The 18,096-nt window shown below is 39.9% G+C and overlaps 1 protein-coding gene and 1 non-coding gene across 2 annotated transcripts in view; both read right to left on the bottom strand.

Annotated features, from left to right (window-relative positions):
* Positions 1-18,096, bottom strand: part of LOC124723129 (E3 ubiquitin-protein ligase HUWE1) — a 360,906-nt gene that overhangs the window by 132,414 nt on the left and 210,396 nt on the right. Inside the window, exons 35-36 of the mRNA XM_047248317.1 lie at positions 17,649-17,733; positions 9,616-9,861 (exon numbers count right to left, since the gene is read on the bottom strand). Of these exons, the coding sequence (XP_047104273.1) occupies positions 9,616-9,861; positions 17,649-17,733 (331 nt within the window). The remainder of the gene's footprint in view (positions 1-9,615; positions 9,862-17,648; positions 17,734-18,096) is intronic.
* Positions 1,697-1,770, bottom strand: Trnat-ugu. Its single transcript has one exon. It is a non-coding gene; the product is annotated as a tRNA-Thr (tRNA).

Here is an 18,096-nt window from a genome sequence, read left to right as displayed (position 1 = left end):
CATTATTAATGATGTCAACTTTTCACTGTTATCATTATAAACACACAGCAGGGCCATCATTCTCATTCTCTCTCTCTCTCTCTCCCCCCTCCCCCCCCCCCCCCCCCCCCATACAAATGATTTTTCCCCCAACAGATCAGCCAGCATCAATGTGCTGGAGTCTTCCATCTCTTAGTTCAGGACAATTTCTTGCACTTTATACCTTGACAAATTTCCACCTGTTCACTATTTTGATAAACACCACAACACAATACATTTGGACACTAAGACCAAGTGTGTTCATTTTCTACGATATCAGTTTACTTGGCCTACGAGCAGGAATTGTCACTTGTTTAAAATTATCAGCCAAAAAATATGACTGATGTAGCAGAAATTGGAGTTCATTGTGAATTACTGAAATTTTCTGCCAGGAATGAAACAAAACTCAATCAAAAACGTTTAGAATTTTGTCATAACAAGATTTCCATTATATAACTGATTAACATTAAATTCTTTAAAAGCAGACTTTCTTCAGGTAAGGTTCACTGAAACCAAAAATTTGTCACATTGTGATTATGACAATTTCACTGGGGGGGCAATGGAAATATTGTTGGAGAAGAAGTTAAGTAGCACAGTCACCATGGTGCAGGGGTTATGATACTAAGACTGTGGCATGGAGGGTTGTGAATTCGAAACTCACCTCAACTGTAAAATTTTAATTTCTATATTCAGTTCGAGTACAATCTAGAAGTATCCAAATATGTCAAGAAGCATTGTACTGGAATGTTCTGTAGATGTACCAGGTGATCAAAAAGTCAGTATAAATTTAAAAACTTAATAAACCACAGTATAATGTAGATAGAGGGGTAAAAATTGACACACATGCTTGGAATGACATGGGGTTTTATTAGAACCAAACATATTGCTAGACGCGTGAAAGATCTATTCCACGCATTGTTTGGTGATGATCATGTGCTCAGCCGCCACTTTCATCATGCTTGGCCTTCCAGGTCCTCAGACCTCAGTCCGTGCGATTATTGGCTTTGGGGTTACCTGAAGTCACAAGTGTATCGTGATCGACCGGCATCTCTAGGGATGCTGAAAGACAACATCCGATGTCAATGCCTCACCCTAACCCCGGATATGCTTTACAGTGCTGTTCACAACATTATTCCTCGACTACAGCTATTTTTGAGGAATTATGGTGGACATACTGAGCATTTCCTGTAAAGAACATCATCTTTGCTTTGTCTTACATTGTTATGCTAATTATTGCTATTCTGATCAGATGAAGGGCCATCTGTCGGACATTTTTTGAACTTTTGTATATTTTTTTTTGTTCTAATAAAACCCCATGTCATTCCAAGCATGTGTGTCAATTTGTACCTATCTATCTACATTATTCCGTGATTCATTCAGTTTTCAAATTTATATTGACTTTTTGATCACCCGGTATATACACTGTATGTGTTCTGGCCGGAGGCAGTTCGCTCTGCGCTCTTGTATGTGCAAGTGCTGCATAAACCTTCGTGAAGTGAAGTTAGTGTTCGTCATTCATCTAATTACACTTTATATATGAAGACAGTAACTATTCTCAAAAGAACAGATGCTGTAGATGACCGTGCAGCTTTTCTCTGGAATAAATGATGACTAACTGAAACCCTCAGCTGCCGACAGGTGGTGTTGATATACCTCGATGTGGACAGCTGAAAATGTGTGCCCCGACCGGGACTCAAACCCGGGATCTCCTGCTTACATGGCAGACGCTCTATCCATCTGAGCCACCGAGGACATAGATGAATAGCGCGACTGCAGGGACTTATCCCTTGCACACTTCCCATGATACTCGCATTCCCAACTGTCCACAATTCTACCTATGTAATGTACCAGGGTCGAGTCCCAGTCTGGGTACACATTTTCAGCTGTCCACATCGAGGTATATCAACAACACCTGTCGGCAGCCGAGGGTTTCAGTTAGTCATCATTTAATTACCCTTTCTTCTGCAAGACATTATTCTGGTGGAGACACTGGGCAGTGGATCTTGTGATAGGACACATTACTGACGACACAGTGGCTCCCATCAAGCCACGACAGAACCGTCGTTTACACGGTGAGAATCCTGAGACCGAGCCATATTCAACAGATCACAATCTATTGAAGACAGAAGAAGAGGAGGATGTTACAATGACAGCAACTGTGTGCCACCACATGAGATATCCTTCCGGGTTCTCTGGTGTCGATGGCCAAGATCCAAACAAGTGGCTGAAGATATATGAGCGTATAGCCAAATTTAACAAATGGGATGACACCGTGTGTTTGGCTACCATATTTTTTTACTTGGAGGGCACTGCCAAGCAATGGTATGAGAACAACGAGGAGCAGTTCACAAGTTGGAAAGTATTCCAGGTGGAACTGTGTAAGTATTTCGGTGACACACAACGACAGAAGTGCAAGGCTGAAGATAAACTGCAGGGCACAGCGTCCAGGAGAAATTAAAGCATCCTACATTAGTCTTGGAGTTGTGTAAAATAGTGGATCCTAGAATGGAGGAGGAAGATAAGGTTGCACATCTCATGGAGGGTGTTGCCGAGGACATGTATCAACCCCTCCTACTCTGGAAGGGGGTTTCGACAGCAGACTAGTACATAAAATGGTGTCAGCTTATAGAGAAAACGCATCGAAAGAGAATTACATACAAAAAGTTTGAACGGCTTCCAAATGTCATATTGATGTCTATGATCAAGGAAGCAACTGATCTCTCAAGTGTTCTTCATCAGATAGTGAAAGAGGAAGTTCACAACGCACTATGATTGCACGGGGAGCAAAAAACCGAGATGCTTCAAGAGATCATAAGGGAGGAAGTAGAACATATATTGAACCCAATCTCTTGTCCTTCATTTCCCTTTAAATGGTTGAAAAAGTCAAGACCCAGGTGGAGTTACGTTCCTACAATACCGCATGAGGAACCTGATTGGGCACCAAGGAAGACTGACGTCTGGAGGTCTCAGGATAACCAGCCAGTATGCTTCCACTGTGGACAACCGGGACATGTGCTGTGCTATTGTTGAGAAAGGCAGCAGATATTTGACGACACCCACGCCAGAAGACAGGAGACAGAAGACCGACCTTAGCTGATGCCAACTCTGGGACGACAAAGATGAACAAGAAGACGTGGATGCAGGACGACATAGCTCAAGGTCCTCGCAAGCTAGCCACTGGAGAGGACGCTCCCCAACATGCCGATCAAGGTCTCCATCACCATTTAGAAGCTCCAGCTGATCACCTAGCTGCTGCAGTCTGGAAAACTAAAGAGTGTGACCTTCCTTGGAGGTGAGGCTGCCAAAGAGCAAAATCCTCTACCATCGATCACTCCAAAAATGATAGGAAACTACATCAATATCCTCATGAATGGCTGACCAGCCCAAGCTCTTGTGGACTCTGGAGCATCACATTCAGTCATTTCGGAGAAGTACTGTCGCCATTTGCAGAAAACCATATTCGTCGACAACAAAACATCTCTGCTGAAGGTGGCTAACGGGAAATATGTAAAACCTTCAGGAAGATGTACCATTCGTATGGGTGTAAGTGGCCATACCTAGCCCTTATATTTCATCGTCTTACAAGAGTGTAGTTGTGATGTCATTCTTGAATGGGACTTGGCTTCTCAGGCAATTGTAGATTGTGGTCTCTCAAAGATTATGCTAGACGAGACGAGATATTGTGGACAGGAAGATGTGCATCCTTGTGGAGACTATGTGTGCTGGATGAAGTGATCATTCCTGCAGTCAGTGCTAGAAAGGTAACTGTCATGTGTCATCCCATGGATCAACCCATGGATCTTTTAGTGGAATGTAAGAGAAGCATACCACTGAAGAATAACTTGGTCATCCCTGGCTCTTTAGTCTCATTTAAGAACAGATGTGGTGAACTATAGATAGTTAACCGTTGCCGAGAACCGCAGATCCTTCCAAGATGCGTGTGCATAGCAAATGCTGAGGCATTAATTGCCGAACAGCTGAGCGTCATAGAAACCTCCCATGCTGAGTCTGTGGTGAAATTGGCACTACCACTACGAAACAAGATCTTCTAGCTCAACTACCACCATATCTCACTAAGGAACAACGGAAGAAACTACAATGCCATTCTTCAAGAGTTCTCTGAATGCTTCAGCTCACAGGTGAAGAGCAAATTAGACAAATCGATGGTGAAGCACCAGATTAGCACTAGAGACCATCAACCAATAAGCTCGAGAGCATACCATGTGTCATCAACGGAACGTCGAATAATCTATGACGAGGTAGAGAAAATGATGAAGAATGACATCATTCAGCCTTAGCAGAGCCAATGGTCATCACCAGTGGTTCTTGTCAGGAAGAAGGATGGCAGTTGGCGCTTTTGTGTTGATTACAGGAAGCTTAATAAGGTAGCTAAAAAGGACATTTACCCCTTCCATGAATTGACGATACACTAGATTCTCTGAAAGGGGCTAAGTTTTTCTCAACCATGCACATGTATTTGGGATACTGGCAAATCGAAGTAGATGAGGCTGATCATGAGAAAACTGCATTCATCACCCCTGAGGGCCTGTATGAGTTTAAGGTAATGCCGTTTGGTTTGTGTAATGCACCAGCAACTTTTGAACAGATGGTGGATAATCGTCTATGTCACCTGAAGTGGACAATGTGTGTCTGTTATTTATATGACATTATAGTGTTCTCAGAGACATTTGATGAACACTTAAAAAGACGGAGGGCCGTTCTCCAGTGTCTCCAACAAGGCAGACTGAAACTTAATCCAAGAAAGTCTCTCTTTGGAGCAAAATAAATCTGAATACTTTGACACCTTGTGTTAAACGAAGGTGTGCGGCCAGACCCAGAAAAAGGTGAGTCTATAACAGAATCTCCTATTCCTAGAAGTATTAGAGATGAGAAGCTTCCTCAGATTATGCTCTTATTACTGTCATTTTGTCAAAGACTTTTGTATCAAAGTCAGGCCTCTTCAAGAGTTGTTAAAAGCCGATTCTAAATTTATCTGGGGTAGTGCTCAACAAGATTCTTTCAATGTGCTGTGAAAAGCTCTGATAACTGACCCTGTACTTTGTCTGTATGATGAGACAGCACCTACAGAACTACACACAGATGCCAGTGGGTATGGGATCGGTGCTGTTCTGGTGCAAATTTTGGATGGAAAAGAGAAGGTTATAGCCTATGCTTCTAGGACACTTACAAAAGCCCAAAGAAACTACTCAACTACAGGAAGAGAATGTTTTGCTTTGATGTGGGCCATGTGCAAATTTTGACAGTCTCTCTATGGAAGGCCATTCACAGTTGTTACAGACCATCATTCACTTTGTTGGTTGACAGATCTTAAGGATCCAACAGGACGACTCGCCAGGTCGGCACTACATCTTCAAGTGTGTGACATTACTATAGTGTACAAAAGTGGAAGAAAACACAAGGATGCTGACTGTCTCTCAAGAAACCCTGTGCAAGACCATCAAGACTATGATGAAGATAGTGACTGTCTCGCTGCACTCCAGGATCTCTCTGCTGAGCAGAAGGATGATGCCAAGGTATCTCAAATTATGCTTGCCTTAAATCAGTCAGAGGATGTGAAAGGACAATTTAAGGTAGTTAATGGATTACTTTGCAAGAAAAACTTTGATCTGTTTGGAAAGAGGTGGCTATCAGTGATTCCTAAACACATGCACTTAGATGTTCTACAGAAATTCCATGACACCTGAGGCCGTACATTTAGGATTTATTAAGACATATGATAGGATCTGTAAGAGATTTTTCTGGCCAGGTTTATTTAGGAGTGTCCATCACTACGTGTTGCACTGTAGAGAGTGCCAGAGGAGAAAGGCAGTTCCTCAGAAACCACCTGGCTGACTCATACCAATTCCACCAGCCGAAACACCTTTCCAGCGTGTTGGGATTGACCTCCTTGGACAATTTCCAACATCTGCTTGTTGCAATAGATGGATTATTGTTTGCACTGATCATCTGACATGCTATGCCATTACAAAAGTTGCGAAAACAGCCGAAGCATCCGAGGAGGCCAAATTCATCATGGAAGACATTGTATTAAAACATGATACCCCAAGGTCATTACTTACGCATCGATGGAATGTTTTTCAATTGAATCTTGTGACAGAGATAAACCATTGGTGCAACACTACTCATCACATGACGACTGCCTACCATCCGCAAACTAACGGGCTTACTGAATGCCTTAATAAGACCTTGGCTGACGTGCTGTCAATGTTCGTCAATGTTGAGAAGAGCAACTGGGATGATGTGCTACCTTTCGTGACATTTGCCTACACCACCACCAAACTAGACACCACAGGATTTACGCCATTTTTCCTGGTGCATGGGTGTGAGGCGACTACGACGATGGACACTGTGTTTCTGTTACATCCTGATGACGTGGACAACTACATGGGCCAGGTGTTAATCAGAGCTGGGGAAGCTCAGCAGTTAGCTGAACTCCACATGCTGCAGGCTCAAGAAAACGACTGCCAAAGGTATGACACGGGCCACCGCTCTGTTGTCTACCAGCCTGGTGACCTCGTCTGGATCTTCACTTCTGATCGGAAGGTTGGTCTCTCTGAGATGCTCCTCAGGCACTACTCCAAATTTTACAAGGTTGTAATACAGTTATCTGATGTTACTTATGAAGTTGAAGATTTTGACCCCGACACAAGACTATGAAAGATCAGAGATATGGTCCACATCCTTCGAATTAAGCCCTATAAGGATCCTGCAACCCAGGGTAAATTCGAAGCTCCAGCGACAGGCAGTAAGTGGAAATGTGTCTAAGAGTGTAGTGGCGAAAGAAGGTCTACTTGACTGTTGCATGGAGGGTCGTCAGTTCAAAACTCACCTGAACTGTAAAATTTTCATTTCTATATTCACTTTGAGTACATTCTAGAAGTATCCACAAATATCAAGAAGCACTGTACTGGAATGTTCTGTAGCTGTATATATACTGTGCATGTTCTGGCTGGGGGCAGTTTGCTCTGCACACTTGTATGTGCCAGTGCTGAATAAACCTTCGTTAAGTGAAATTAGTGTTCGTGACTCATCTAATTACATCTTCTTTTACATGACAATATTCGTTAAAAGCAGCTTTGTTAACATGGGGTTTTACTGTTGCATGAATTCCATTTGGTTTGCAGCCTATTCCCAAGTTCGGTTATTTAAGTGCTTGAATGACTCAGCTGGCAATGCAGAACATACCAAAGGAAAGACAATTCAAAAACAAAGGAAACAAGATTAGGTTTAACATCCCGTCAATGATGGGGTCATTAGAGCTGGAGCTAGAGCTCAGTTTCATTACCACAGAAAACTGACAGTATCCTTAAAGAATTTACGGAAACAAAAACCACTAAATCTGTATGATCGAATGGGGATTTGAACTGACATCCTCTTGAATTTCAGTACAGTATTATACCAATGTGCCCCCTTGCTCAGCAAGATGATCCAAGTTGAAGTCTGAGTAGGACAAATAATTTCATCTTTTAGGTAGATTTTATATGGAGACAATTGCCTACCATGGCTTTATTTTGCTAGTAGATTGCAGATGTAAAGTTAGCAATGTGACTTGTGGCATTACGATGAGCGTACATAGTTAATCTAGTTATTTATGTCTATGAAGTACCATTAGGCATATACGAAATGGGTGCTGAAATACAACTTTCAGGACAAACGTAGCAGCGACACACACCGAAAATTTCTATTTTGGCTGGAGCCACGGTCATGGTAAATGTTTTGAATGATGGTGCCACCATATGACTAGAAATTTTTATTTTATTGTTATACAGTTCAGATTTTGACAGGTCATTTTCAAGTACAAAACAAATGGAAGAAACAATAGAAGTATAAATTAAAGAAGCAACCATGAAAAATAGTGTATAAATACCATGATTCTTTACCTTTTTGACATATAAATCAGGCAACAAATCATGGTATTTATACATTTCTTTTTCATGGTTGCCCTGTTTCTTGCTTTTGTGACTCAGTTTTTGAACTTGAAAATGGCCAAATAGCAAAATCTGGATTGTAAAACAATGAAATAATAATTACTACACTGAAAAGTTCAGAAATTTCTCAGTCATACACAAGAAGCATTAATTTCATTCTCTGAGCTGTAGAATACATTATTGTGCCAACAACTGACCCATATATTTCAGAAGTGTCTTTTTGTTTCATTACAGCCCTTGACACCAAAACCACACCACTGAAGTCATTCAGGAGTCACACTGACAACTATAACAACATGTATCTCTCAGCCTGGATGTCTCACCTTCCAGTTTATAAATAATAATATTAAAGATTTGTAAGCAAATGTTATGGATGCTAAAATTCATCAGCTCAGAAATAAATTTTTCCTGATTTCCATTTATCTGATCCTTGCCTTTGAATTCCAAAAGAATGAAAAGGAATTTCTAAAATAAATTGATTTAAGAGGTACACATGTAACTACACTATGAATATGTAGAGGATCCTCTCTCCAGAACAGTCAAAACCAGTAACCCACATTCAAAAAAATGGCTCTGAGCACTATGCAACTTAACTTCTGAGGTCATCAGTCGCCTAGAGCTTAGAACTAATTAAACCTAACTAACCTAAGGACATCACACACATCCATGCCCGAGGCAGGATTCGAACCTGCAACCGTAGCGGTCACGCGGTTCCAGACTGAAGTGCCTTTAACCGCACGGCCACACCGGCCGGCTAAACCCACATTCAATCCATTGGTTTTAGTAGGAGGTATGGAAACTGCAATGGCATAGAGAAAAATTCAATTTCAATGGCTGTAAGACATGGACCTCTGATGTAACTGAAAAACAGTGCTAAACTCTCATGAGCCATCTTTCTTTTGTGACAGGTGAACAAAATGATTTTAAGAAGTGACATCAAGTAACACCATAAGCTGCTGTTAAAAGCATCCTTTGATAAGCAAAACATAATTTTTTACCTGAATTATCTGTATTAATGACATTTGTACTGCAGGTGCTGAAAAAATGGCCTTTGGCCAATCCAGGTCAGTTATTAAAAAAGTGATTTTAACAACAGTTTCTAGTATTTCATACTGTTGTTTCTGAAGTTTATCAAAGCTCTGGAGCACATTTAAAAAAATTTTTAAATTTATTTTTATTAGATTTTCATCAAATAATGGCATACTAAAGTTTATACTTTTTGTGAGACCTATCACCATCATATATTTTCAGTGGCTTCCTATAAAACTGTAAATGAATGGAATGCAAGGAACATGTACTGGACATGAGAAAAAGTCTTCACTAATATATATTTTGAAAGTGATTTTCATATTTTGTATTATTCCTACTTTTATTTCTTTGTGCTTACAAAGTCAGAGTTGGGAAGGGTAACAACTAAAGGTAGCACCAGGCTCCACACAGAAAATAGGAGAAAGGGAAAACAAGTGCTGACAAATTACTAGCAACACAGGAGTCATCAAAATTAAGTAAACTATCTGGAACCAAGTGCACAAGAGGAAAAAAGTACAGACAACATAATTGGAATAACAGTTTTTAGTTTATTAAAATGGATGCACATCTATCAAATCAGCATTAAAGAAGAGACTTTCTGTTAAAAACTTTTAAATACCTGCATTCTCATTTCCATTTGGTGCATCCTCATTGCTTCCAGTTGCTAGTGGTACAGTATTTGAATTCCAGGAGGTACGTGGGCCCGTCCTTGACCCACCTGCCTCAGCGTCAGCATATTGAATCATGAGGAGGTCATCACCTTCCCGTTCAAGACCAGGAATGCGGAACAAATCCTCATCTGATTCAAAGAATTCTAGATTATCTTCTTCATAACCTGAACCACCTTCTTCTTCATTTTCATCACCTAAGAATATATAAAATATTTTCTAAATCGCTACATATTTGTCTGGTGTATATGTTACTCAAATGATTGTTAACTTGGGCTTGCTCAGTCTTTCACTGAAATTCTGCAAGAGCCAAAGAATGCAAAATATCAAAACCAATATTTCTTGATTTTTAAATGTTTAGTTTATCAGTCCCACCAGTATCACAAATAACTGCACACAAGTCTACACAAGGAGGTTTATTAATACCCACCTAACCCAAAACATTAATTTTACCTTTTCATCGTAAAAAAAATTCACTGCTGCAATTCTGTGCCTTGTGATTTATCTGTATTGAATAATATATTTACTTGTTAACAAGAGCTGTAAGAAGATAGATCAGTCAGCACTCATACAGACAAGGTTGCAAGTGATATACAACATGCACTAAATGCAGATTAAGCAATTCATTTCTGAAGGCTTAAAGGCAGGAGCAGTAATACATAGCCATCATGACAATAATACAGAGGGGACACACACACACACACACACACACACACACACACACACACACACACACACACACACACACACTTTGGGGGGGGTAAAAGGATGCTTCCTACTCAGGAATTGCTGATTTGCCACACCCACTGGACACCCTATCACAATAAAGTACTTCCTGCACTGACTCAGTTGTTTGCTGGACAAAATTTACTGTGGCAGCACCACAGCAGCAGAGCAATGGATTCTCCAGATGGCCCACATTGTGTGAAATTTGCCTCAGCAGCACCTTAGCAAAATTAGCCGTGGCTGCACCACATGATTTGTGCTTACCACACTGAGATATCCCCTGCAGTCTATAATATTCAAATGTCATGTGATACAGACCAGGCACTTCTGTTACACTTGTCAATAGCATTTTTGTCACAAAGAATGTGGAATGTTTTCTTAGTAAAGTTGTGAGTTTTGTATCAAAATATTACATCAGGTTCTGTCTATCAAGCTTAGGTTTCTTTTGAAATGCTACTCTCTAATTAGGGAATTCTTCAAAATACTGTACTTTGCTTATTTAGCTGTGACTTCATGTAATTGTTCCACAAATGTAATTGTTGAAAACTATTATTTTCTAAAAGGAATTGCCATATATGACCCTCAATTTAGATACCTACTTTGAAGAAATTTAGGTTGTTTAGCAGCAGTCCCAGTTAGTCCTGCTTGGACATACAGAATTTTGTATTACATTTTCACTTGTGTCACAGTAATGTGAGGTCTGACAACTGACTTTACTACTTGTTGCTCTAATAACATGAAGGTATCAGTTTTAATGTTTATTAAAAATAAATAAATAAAATGCTTCTTACTTCTGCAAAAAGAACAAATTCATTTTCTTATATCTATGGCGAGTAAACTATGACATAGTCCCCTTGCAATCGAGTGCTTCTTACTCCAGTTTGGATGTAAGGTTAACTATGCCAAGAAATGAAATCAACAAAATGAAGTACCTGCTTTGTTCATAAATATACTGCTGGGTAGTATTTATAGTCTGTGCCTGTAGTCTTAAAAATAATTTTGGTAGACTAATTAGTTTATTTGCACAGTGAAGTCTGCACTTCAGTGCATCATACATAAAACAGCTAATGACTAAATTGTACAATACAAGATCTATGAATGCATTACTTAAATTGTACGATCCAATCTAGAGTAAATGTGGAAGTACACTTCACAAGTTACATGCTAAATTATCATAATAATATCAACTATAACCAATAAGGAAAGATAACTAGCTCATAGTCAAATAGTGACATGAGGTTATAAGGTGTGAAAGTATAAATTTCTGCAACCAAATTGTTCCCTAAGAACTGCTTGAGAAATAACACGTTCCTCTGAGGGCATCATGAACACACAAGCTGTGCAGTGACATGATGCATGGCATTACAGCACACAACTGCATTCTATGTGAACTTGCTGCAGCAAATGTCATGGCACCACCTGGATAATATTTTCGTTAGTGTGTGCTATGATATTACACCTTAAGTGTACCACTTAAATTTAAATTAAAACTATGCACATCGTTTTCGCTTATGCCCTGCAGTATAATGATTTGGTAGTGGATACCTACAATGCTGACTCACTTTAACTGATTAATTCATAACTGACATTACTCAAACTTTTGAATTTGGGGGTACTATCTCCTAGTCACCTGTGAGGACTGACAGAAGCTTTGTTAATATTAAGAAGGTGACATTTTTTCACTTGTGTTATATTTAGTATTTTATACAATAAAATACAGCAGAAGTGTAAAAAGCCACTTTCTATTCATAAATTTCTTGCTGTGTATTCACTATAAGATTCTTAATATTGTTCCTTTGCAAGGAAGGAGTATTTGTTAACGCTCAAGACAAGAAGTGTGTAGTGGTAGACACAAGCCATGAAGTCTGTGTGGCTAACTCATTCAGGAGAGGACTGTATGTGAAACTTTAACACCTGATTTCAAATCATCTTTCAATGCATAATTCCCATTTAACTCAGAGTTGTCCACTAGATTTTAAAAGTTAATTGGGAATATAACTGTGTTAATGATCATCAAAGTATCTTTCCTGCAGGTGTACTATTCCTGTGCCTCTGTATGAGATGTGTGATATCGACAACAACAATGCCACGGCATAGTTTCATAAGTTGGCACTATGAGACACTGACGACAGCGCACTCTAGCCGGAGCGGGAGAGTTCCACGAGCTCCATCCAGATTCTGTCCATTTGATCAGGAGCAGACAGCCGGGACACTTCACTTCAGTTTTGCACCTCAGAGAAAAGTTATGTATTACCCTTGTTACTAAAGTAAAGATGATTTTAATTCACACAGCAGTACCGAGAGATTTTCACCTTTTCCTGCTCCTACCCATGCACCGCCTTCCAGGCGGGATACAAAAAGATGTATGGAAAGTTGAATTGAAAACAGTCTATGAAGTTGCTTGGGTACCTCATTCTGCATGGAAGTATCTATAGAAGCTAGAGAGATTCATGTTTTAGATTAGCACAGAGTTTTCAGTCTGTCAGAGATTCATTTCTCCTGTATTAAAAGACAGGACAATGATAAGGCAAAATCACTCTACCTTCTTGAAATGAACCTCATATGCAGTGATAAAAATTAATTGTGTAATATGCAAAAATTATTAGACAAGAAACTTCCTGACAGATTAAATCTGTGTGCCGGATCGAGAGTTGAACTTGGGACCTTTGCCTTTTGCAGGCAAAGTAAAGGACCCGAGTTAAAGTCTCGGTCCGGGACACAGATTTAACTTGCTAGGAAGTTTCATTCTGGATTCTTCTTCTTCTTCTTCTTCTTCTTCAACTGCCGCTTGGGTCTTTGAGATTTCCACCGCGTCCTCATTGATGTTATCTTTCCATCTGGTTCGTGGCCTTCCAAGCTTCCTTCTGCCCTCTATGGCTCCAGAGAATGCTACTTTAGGTAATCATTCCTCCTGCATCTCAATTAGATGTCCAGCCCACATCAGTCTCCTCTTCTTTATTCTTTGACTAGTATCAGCCTGTTGGTATAGCTCCTTCAGTTCTTAGTTTTTAAGTATTCTGCACTCCTGTTTTTCTGAGTCTCTCTTGGGCCCAAAAATTTTCCTTAATATTTTCCTTTCAAAAACTAATAATTTTTGTTCATCTGGTTTCCTAAATGTGAAGCTTTCCAATCCATATAGAGCTACTGTCAGAATTACACTCTGATATACCCTAAGTTTAAAGTTTCTGGAAACAGCTGTACTGGATAACACATCTCATACAGTGTGTTAACTGTAAGACGGCAGAGTTGTGAGGGGAGTGTGGGGAGAGGCAGAAGCAAGCACTGGCTGGCAAGGGGAGAGGAGCCGTTGGGAGGGGGGACAAGGCACGCCTACCAGTTGCAGTGCTGGCACTACAAAATGCGCGTCATGCATACACGAAAGCAGACGAAAAGCTTGGAAGTAAAACTCGCTTTAAATGTGGTTCATAAATGAAACTGAAATCGTCATGTAAATTGAAATCTATATATATATAAAAATGAATGTATGTATGTTTGTCTACTATGCACTCACAAACCATTCATCCGATTGCAATGAAACTTTGGTGAGTTGTTCTCCGAATGGCCGAAAAGAGTAATAGACAATGTTTCAACAGTTACGTTACTGTTGCATGCGTAGCCCAATTGATTAGGTAAAGGCTTGTCATGCAACGGACCCGGGTTTGATTCCCACTGCTCGCAATTTTTTATTTCATTCCCCATGATGTTAAACTATTAATTATGAAATTTAAATTTACTTAAACAGGTCATATAGTATAACGTAATTGTCAATCTCTATATATACAAATGTCTGCCCTCTGTGCGTTTTGAATTTGGAAATGTACTGTAATATGAATGTGTTTTGAAATAATACTGTAACCAGTGGTGTTTCCATACAAAGCAATATGGTAGCAAGGAAAAATGAAATCTAAGGTAATTTGGACGAAATAGGGGGCTCCTTCAACGTGATCGTGAACAAAATATCTGAAATGGAAACTCACCTTTTCTTGCTAGGCGTTTGTGGTGATACACCAGGATGATTCTTGGAAAACTGTTTGAATCTTCCAATGCTACGCATGCTTTGTCCTGTGTATGTAGCAGCTCTCAATGAAGATTTGTAAATTGGGTGAAGCAATTTTTTCTGCTCCCTTTCCCTTTCGCAGCATTCAATCACAAGCAATATAATTTTGCGAGGAAAAATGAAGGCAAAGGTCCCGAGTTCGAGTCTCGGTCGGGCACACAGTTTTAATCTGCCAGGAAGTTTCATATCAGCGCACACTCCGCTGCAGAGTGAAAATCTCATTCTGGAAACATCCCCCAGGCTGTGGCTAAGCCATGTCTCCGCTATATCCTTTCTTTCAGGAGTGTTAGTTCTGCATGGTTCGCAGGAGAGCTTCTGTAAAGTTTGGAAGGTAGGAGACGAGATACTGGCAGAAGTGAAGCTGTGAGTACCGGGCGTGAGTCGTGCTTCGGTAGCTCAGATGGTAGAGCACTTGCCCGTGAAAGGCAAAGGTCCTGAGTTCAAGTCTCGGTCGGGCACACAGTTTTAATCTGCCAGGAAGTTTTAATTTTGCGAGCATCAATACACAATACTGGTTTCCTTCTAAACATAGGCCTACCGGTAGGTGTTGGCGACTCCCGAGATGGGCCAGCAACTGCCTCTTCACTCATTTTGATAATGTTTAGCACAACTGCACAATAAAAACACACAGAACAGTACAGCGCAAAACAATAACGAAGCACACGACAATGAATACCTTGTACAGCACAGTCAGCTATGTAATGTTGGCAGCAGTCGAAACTCCATGCCTACCGAAGCCTCCCGACGTTTACCGACTTCTACTGATTCAGGACTAGGGAGAGGTCTGCCATCTAAAAGTTTACACACTGTAGGCTAAAATAAGCTTTATTCGCTGCTGCTATCCTCGCTTTAATTTCAATTTCCATTTTATTCTGTTCATTGATAATGCTTCCCAAATATTTGTAAGTGTCTACTCTTCTAAAAGTGAGATGATCAATTGTCAGTGGACCACCATAATTGGGTGCCTTGCTCACGACCACGTACTCTGTTTTCTTCTCATTAATTCCAAATCCTACTTTCCTTGCAGTGTTTCTGTAGGAACTTGTCACAAGTTGTAGGTCTTCTTTGTTTCCACTTATTAGGACAACACTGTCCGCATAAGCAAGACTATGTATTTTGTTCCTACCCATCTTTACTCCAACAGGGTTTACTTTTTGGTGTTCTCTATCTACCGTTTCTAAAACCAGATTGAAAAATATTGGAGATAAAGCACCTCCTTGTCTAAGGCCTGTTCTGACTTCAAACTACTTTGACACTCCTGTGTTGGTCTTTATTTTGCAATAGGTTTCCTCCAAGCACACCTGTACTAGGCATTCAAATGGTTCAAATGGCTGAGCACTATGGGACAAAACATCTGAGGTCATCAGTCCCCTAGAACTTAGAAATACATAAACCTAACTAACCTAAGGACATCATACACATCCATGCTCAAGGCAGGATTCGAACCTGCAACCATAGCAGTCACACGGTTGCGGACTGAAGTGCCCAGAACCTCTCTGCCACCGCAGCTAGCGTACTAGGCATATTAACCTTCCAGCACACAAACTCTTTGAAAACCCTGGTTATTGTGCTCCTGTACATGCTGTCGTAAGCTTTTTTGAAGTCAACAAATACCATGTGGATGTCAACATTATGTTCCCATCCTTTCTCAGTTATCTGTCAGAGAGTAAAGAGGTGATCACTAGTTGACCTGCCTCTTCTAAAACCACACTGATAGTCACCTATGATTTCTTTAGCTAGCGGTATCATTCTCTGGAGTAGACACTGTGATGGGATTTTGTAGGTTACATTAAGGAGTGAAATTCCTCTATAATTATTACAATCCAGAGGGTCATTCTTTTTTAAAATGGGGCAGACTATGGCAGTTTTCCAGTCGTAGGGCATTTTCTCACATACCCATACTTTTCTCATCAATTTCACGATTCTTTTCAGCAATTCTGGCCCTCCATTCTTTATTAGTTCACCCCTATCTTTATCATCACCCAAAGCTTTATTATTTTAAAAATTTTTAATTATTGCCTATATTTCTCCTTCACTGGCTGGCTCTACTTTGATGTCTACTGTGTCTGGCACGTCACATAAAAGAGCTTCAATGGGGTGTTCGCAGTTTAGTAAATTAGCGAAGCAGTCTGCCCAATGCTGTTCTACTTCAGTATCACTTGAGAGGATTTTTCCTTGGGTTTCTGTAATAAATGTTTCTCTTTTTTTTATATTTTTGTGTTGCTTCCCCTATTTTTTGGTACATTTGTCTTGTCATGTGATGAATACAATCCTCTTCTCCTTCTTTTATTAGTTCCTTGTAATACTTCCATTTCTCCTGCCTTAGCATAGTAGCTGTTTCCTTTCTTATTCTGGTTTACTTGTCTCTGAGGTCATTCTGGATTATTAGACAAAATAATTCCTCCCTTACCCAATCATAAATCGGCATTTTAAGGTTTTGGTCTCATTGGTGAAGCAGATTACACATACTTCCTTTTCCCATTATCTTCAAGACAATGAGCTACTTATAAATCTGAGGTTCAGCAGAAATGCAGAAGCACAAGCACATGTAAATTTTTCAGAATAATTGACAGCGTAAGGGTGTTTTTATTGTAACATTCTCAATTAGTTACAAGCCTCCTAGATTTTACTCTCTATTCCTATCCTTAGAGATAATAATATTAACACGGTCCACCTTCTAGCAGATAAGCATGAGCATACAACTGTTTTCCAGCTATAATGCAGGCCTCTAGTGAGTAATTAATAATTACATGAATAATAATAAAGATACTGGGAAGTCCTGGATACAAAAAACTTAATCACCTCTCCCCTCCCACCCCCAAAATACACACAGAAACAAACAAAAAACAAGGCTATAGTGCCTCAACCAATTGCACTGTACCACACTGTACCCATGTGCATGTTGTTTGTGTTTGTAAACATTCTGTAGACTGACACTGCCCAAAAATTCAGCAACATTTTTACTCTTGTTTATGTGCTGTGCTCTCTGGTGTGCCTCAGTTCTAGTCAGTCAGGTTAGTAATGTTTTATAAAATAATGAAAGGAAGAAATGTAATCATCATTACCAATGGGGAAAAATGTACTTTAATTAGGACACACAATTTCTGGAGATCTATGAAGATAAAGGTGCTCTTTATTAGATGCATGCAGTTTCATTAGGATTTTAAGGTTAACTGACATATAAAGAATGCACTTACATACCTTCTTCATCATCATCCATGTGGTTGACATCAGTATCTGAAGGTTCAGAATCATCTGAATCATCACTGTCAAGTTCAGCTGTACCCTGTAAATTATTTTAAACATTAAAAACTGTAGCAATAATATCTCATACAGTTTTGTATCTTGCAACCATAGAAAGTGCACTCTCCTATACAAAAGCATACCCAGAATCTGAGCTAGGGGGAGATTCACATTAGCTTTGCAGTGTACAGCACAAGAGTTTCGAGTTTTCATGACAAATTGTCCTGGATACAACTGCTACTAGTCAGCATGCATTAAATGTTCCACCTTTCTTCAAAGTGATACTGAATTGTTATGTCTGTGTGTGGCTGTGCAAGATGTGAGTTCTGTTCATAAAAACCATTTTTTCTGGTGAGGGGGATTTCTCCTTTGACTGATTAAATGAACCCTTGGTGTGCACTACTTC

Source organism: Schistocerca piceifrons, chromosome X (genome assembly GCF_021461385.2).
Source record: "Schistocerca piceifrons isolate TAMUIC-IGC-003096 chromosome X, iqSchPice1.1, whole genome shotgun sequence".
Lineage (NCBI taxonomy): Eukaryota > Metazoa > Arthropoda > Insecta > Orthoptera > Acrididae > Schistocerca > Schistocerca piceifrons.
The sequence above is the reverse complement of the archived record's forward strand: the minus strand, read 5'-3'. Positions and strand labels throughout refer to the sequence as shown.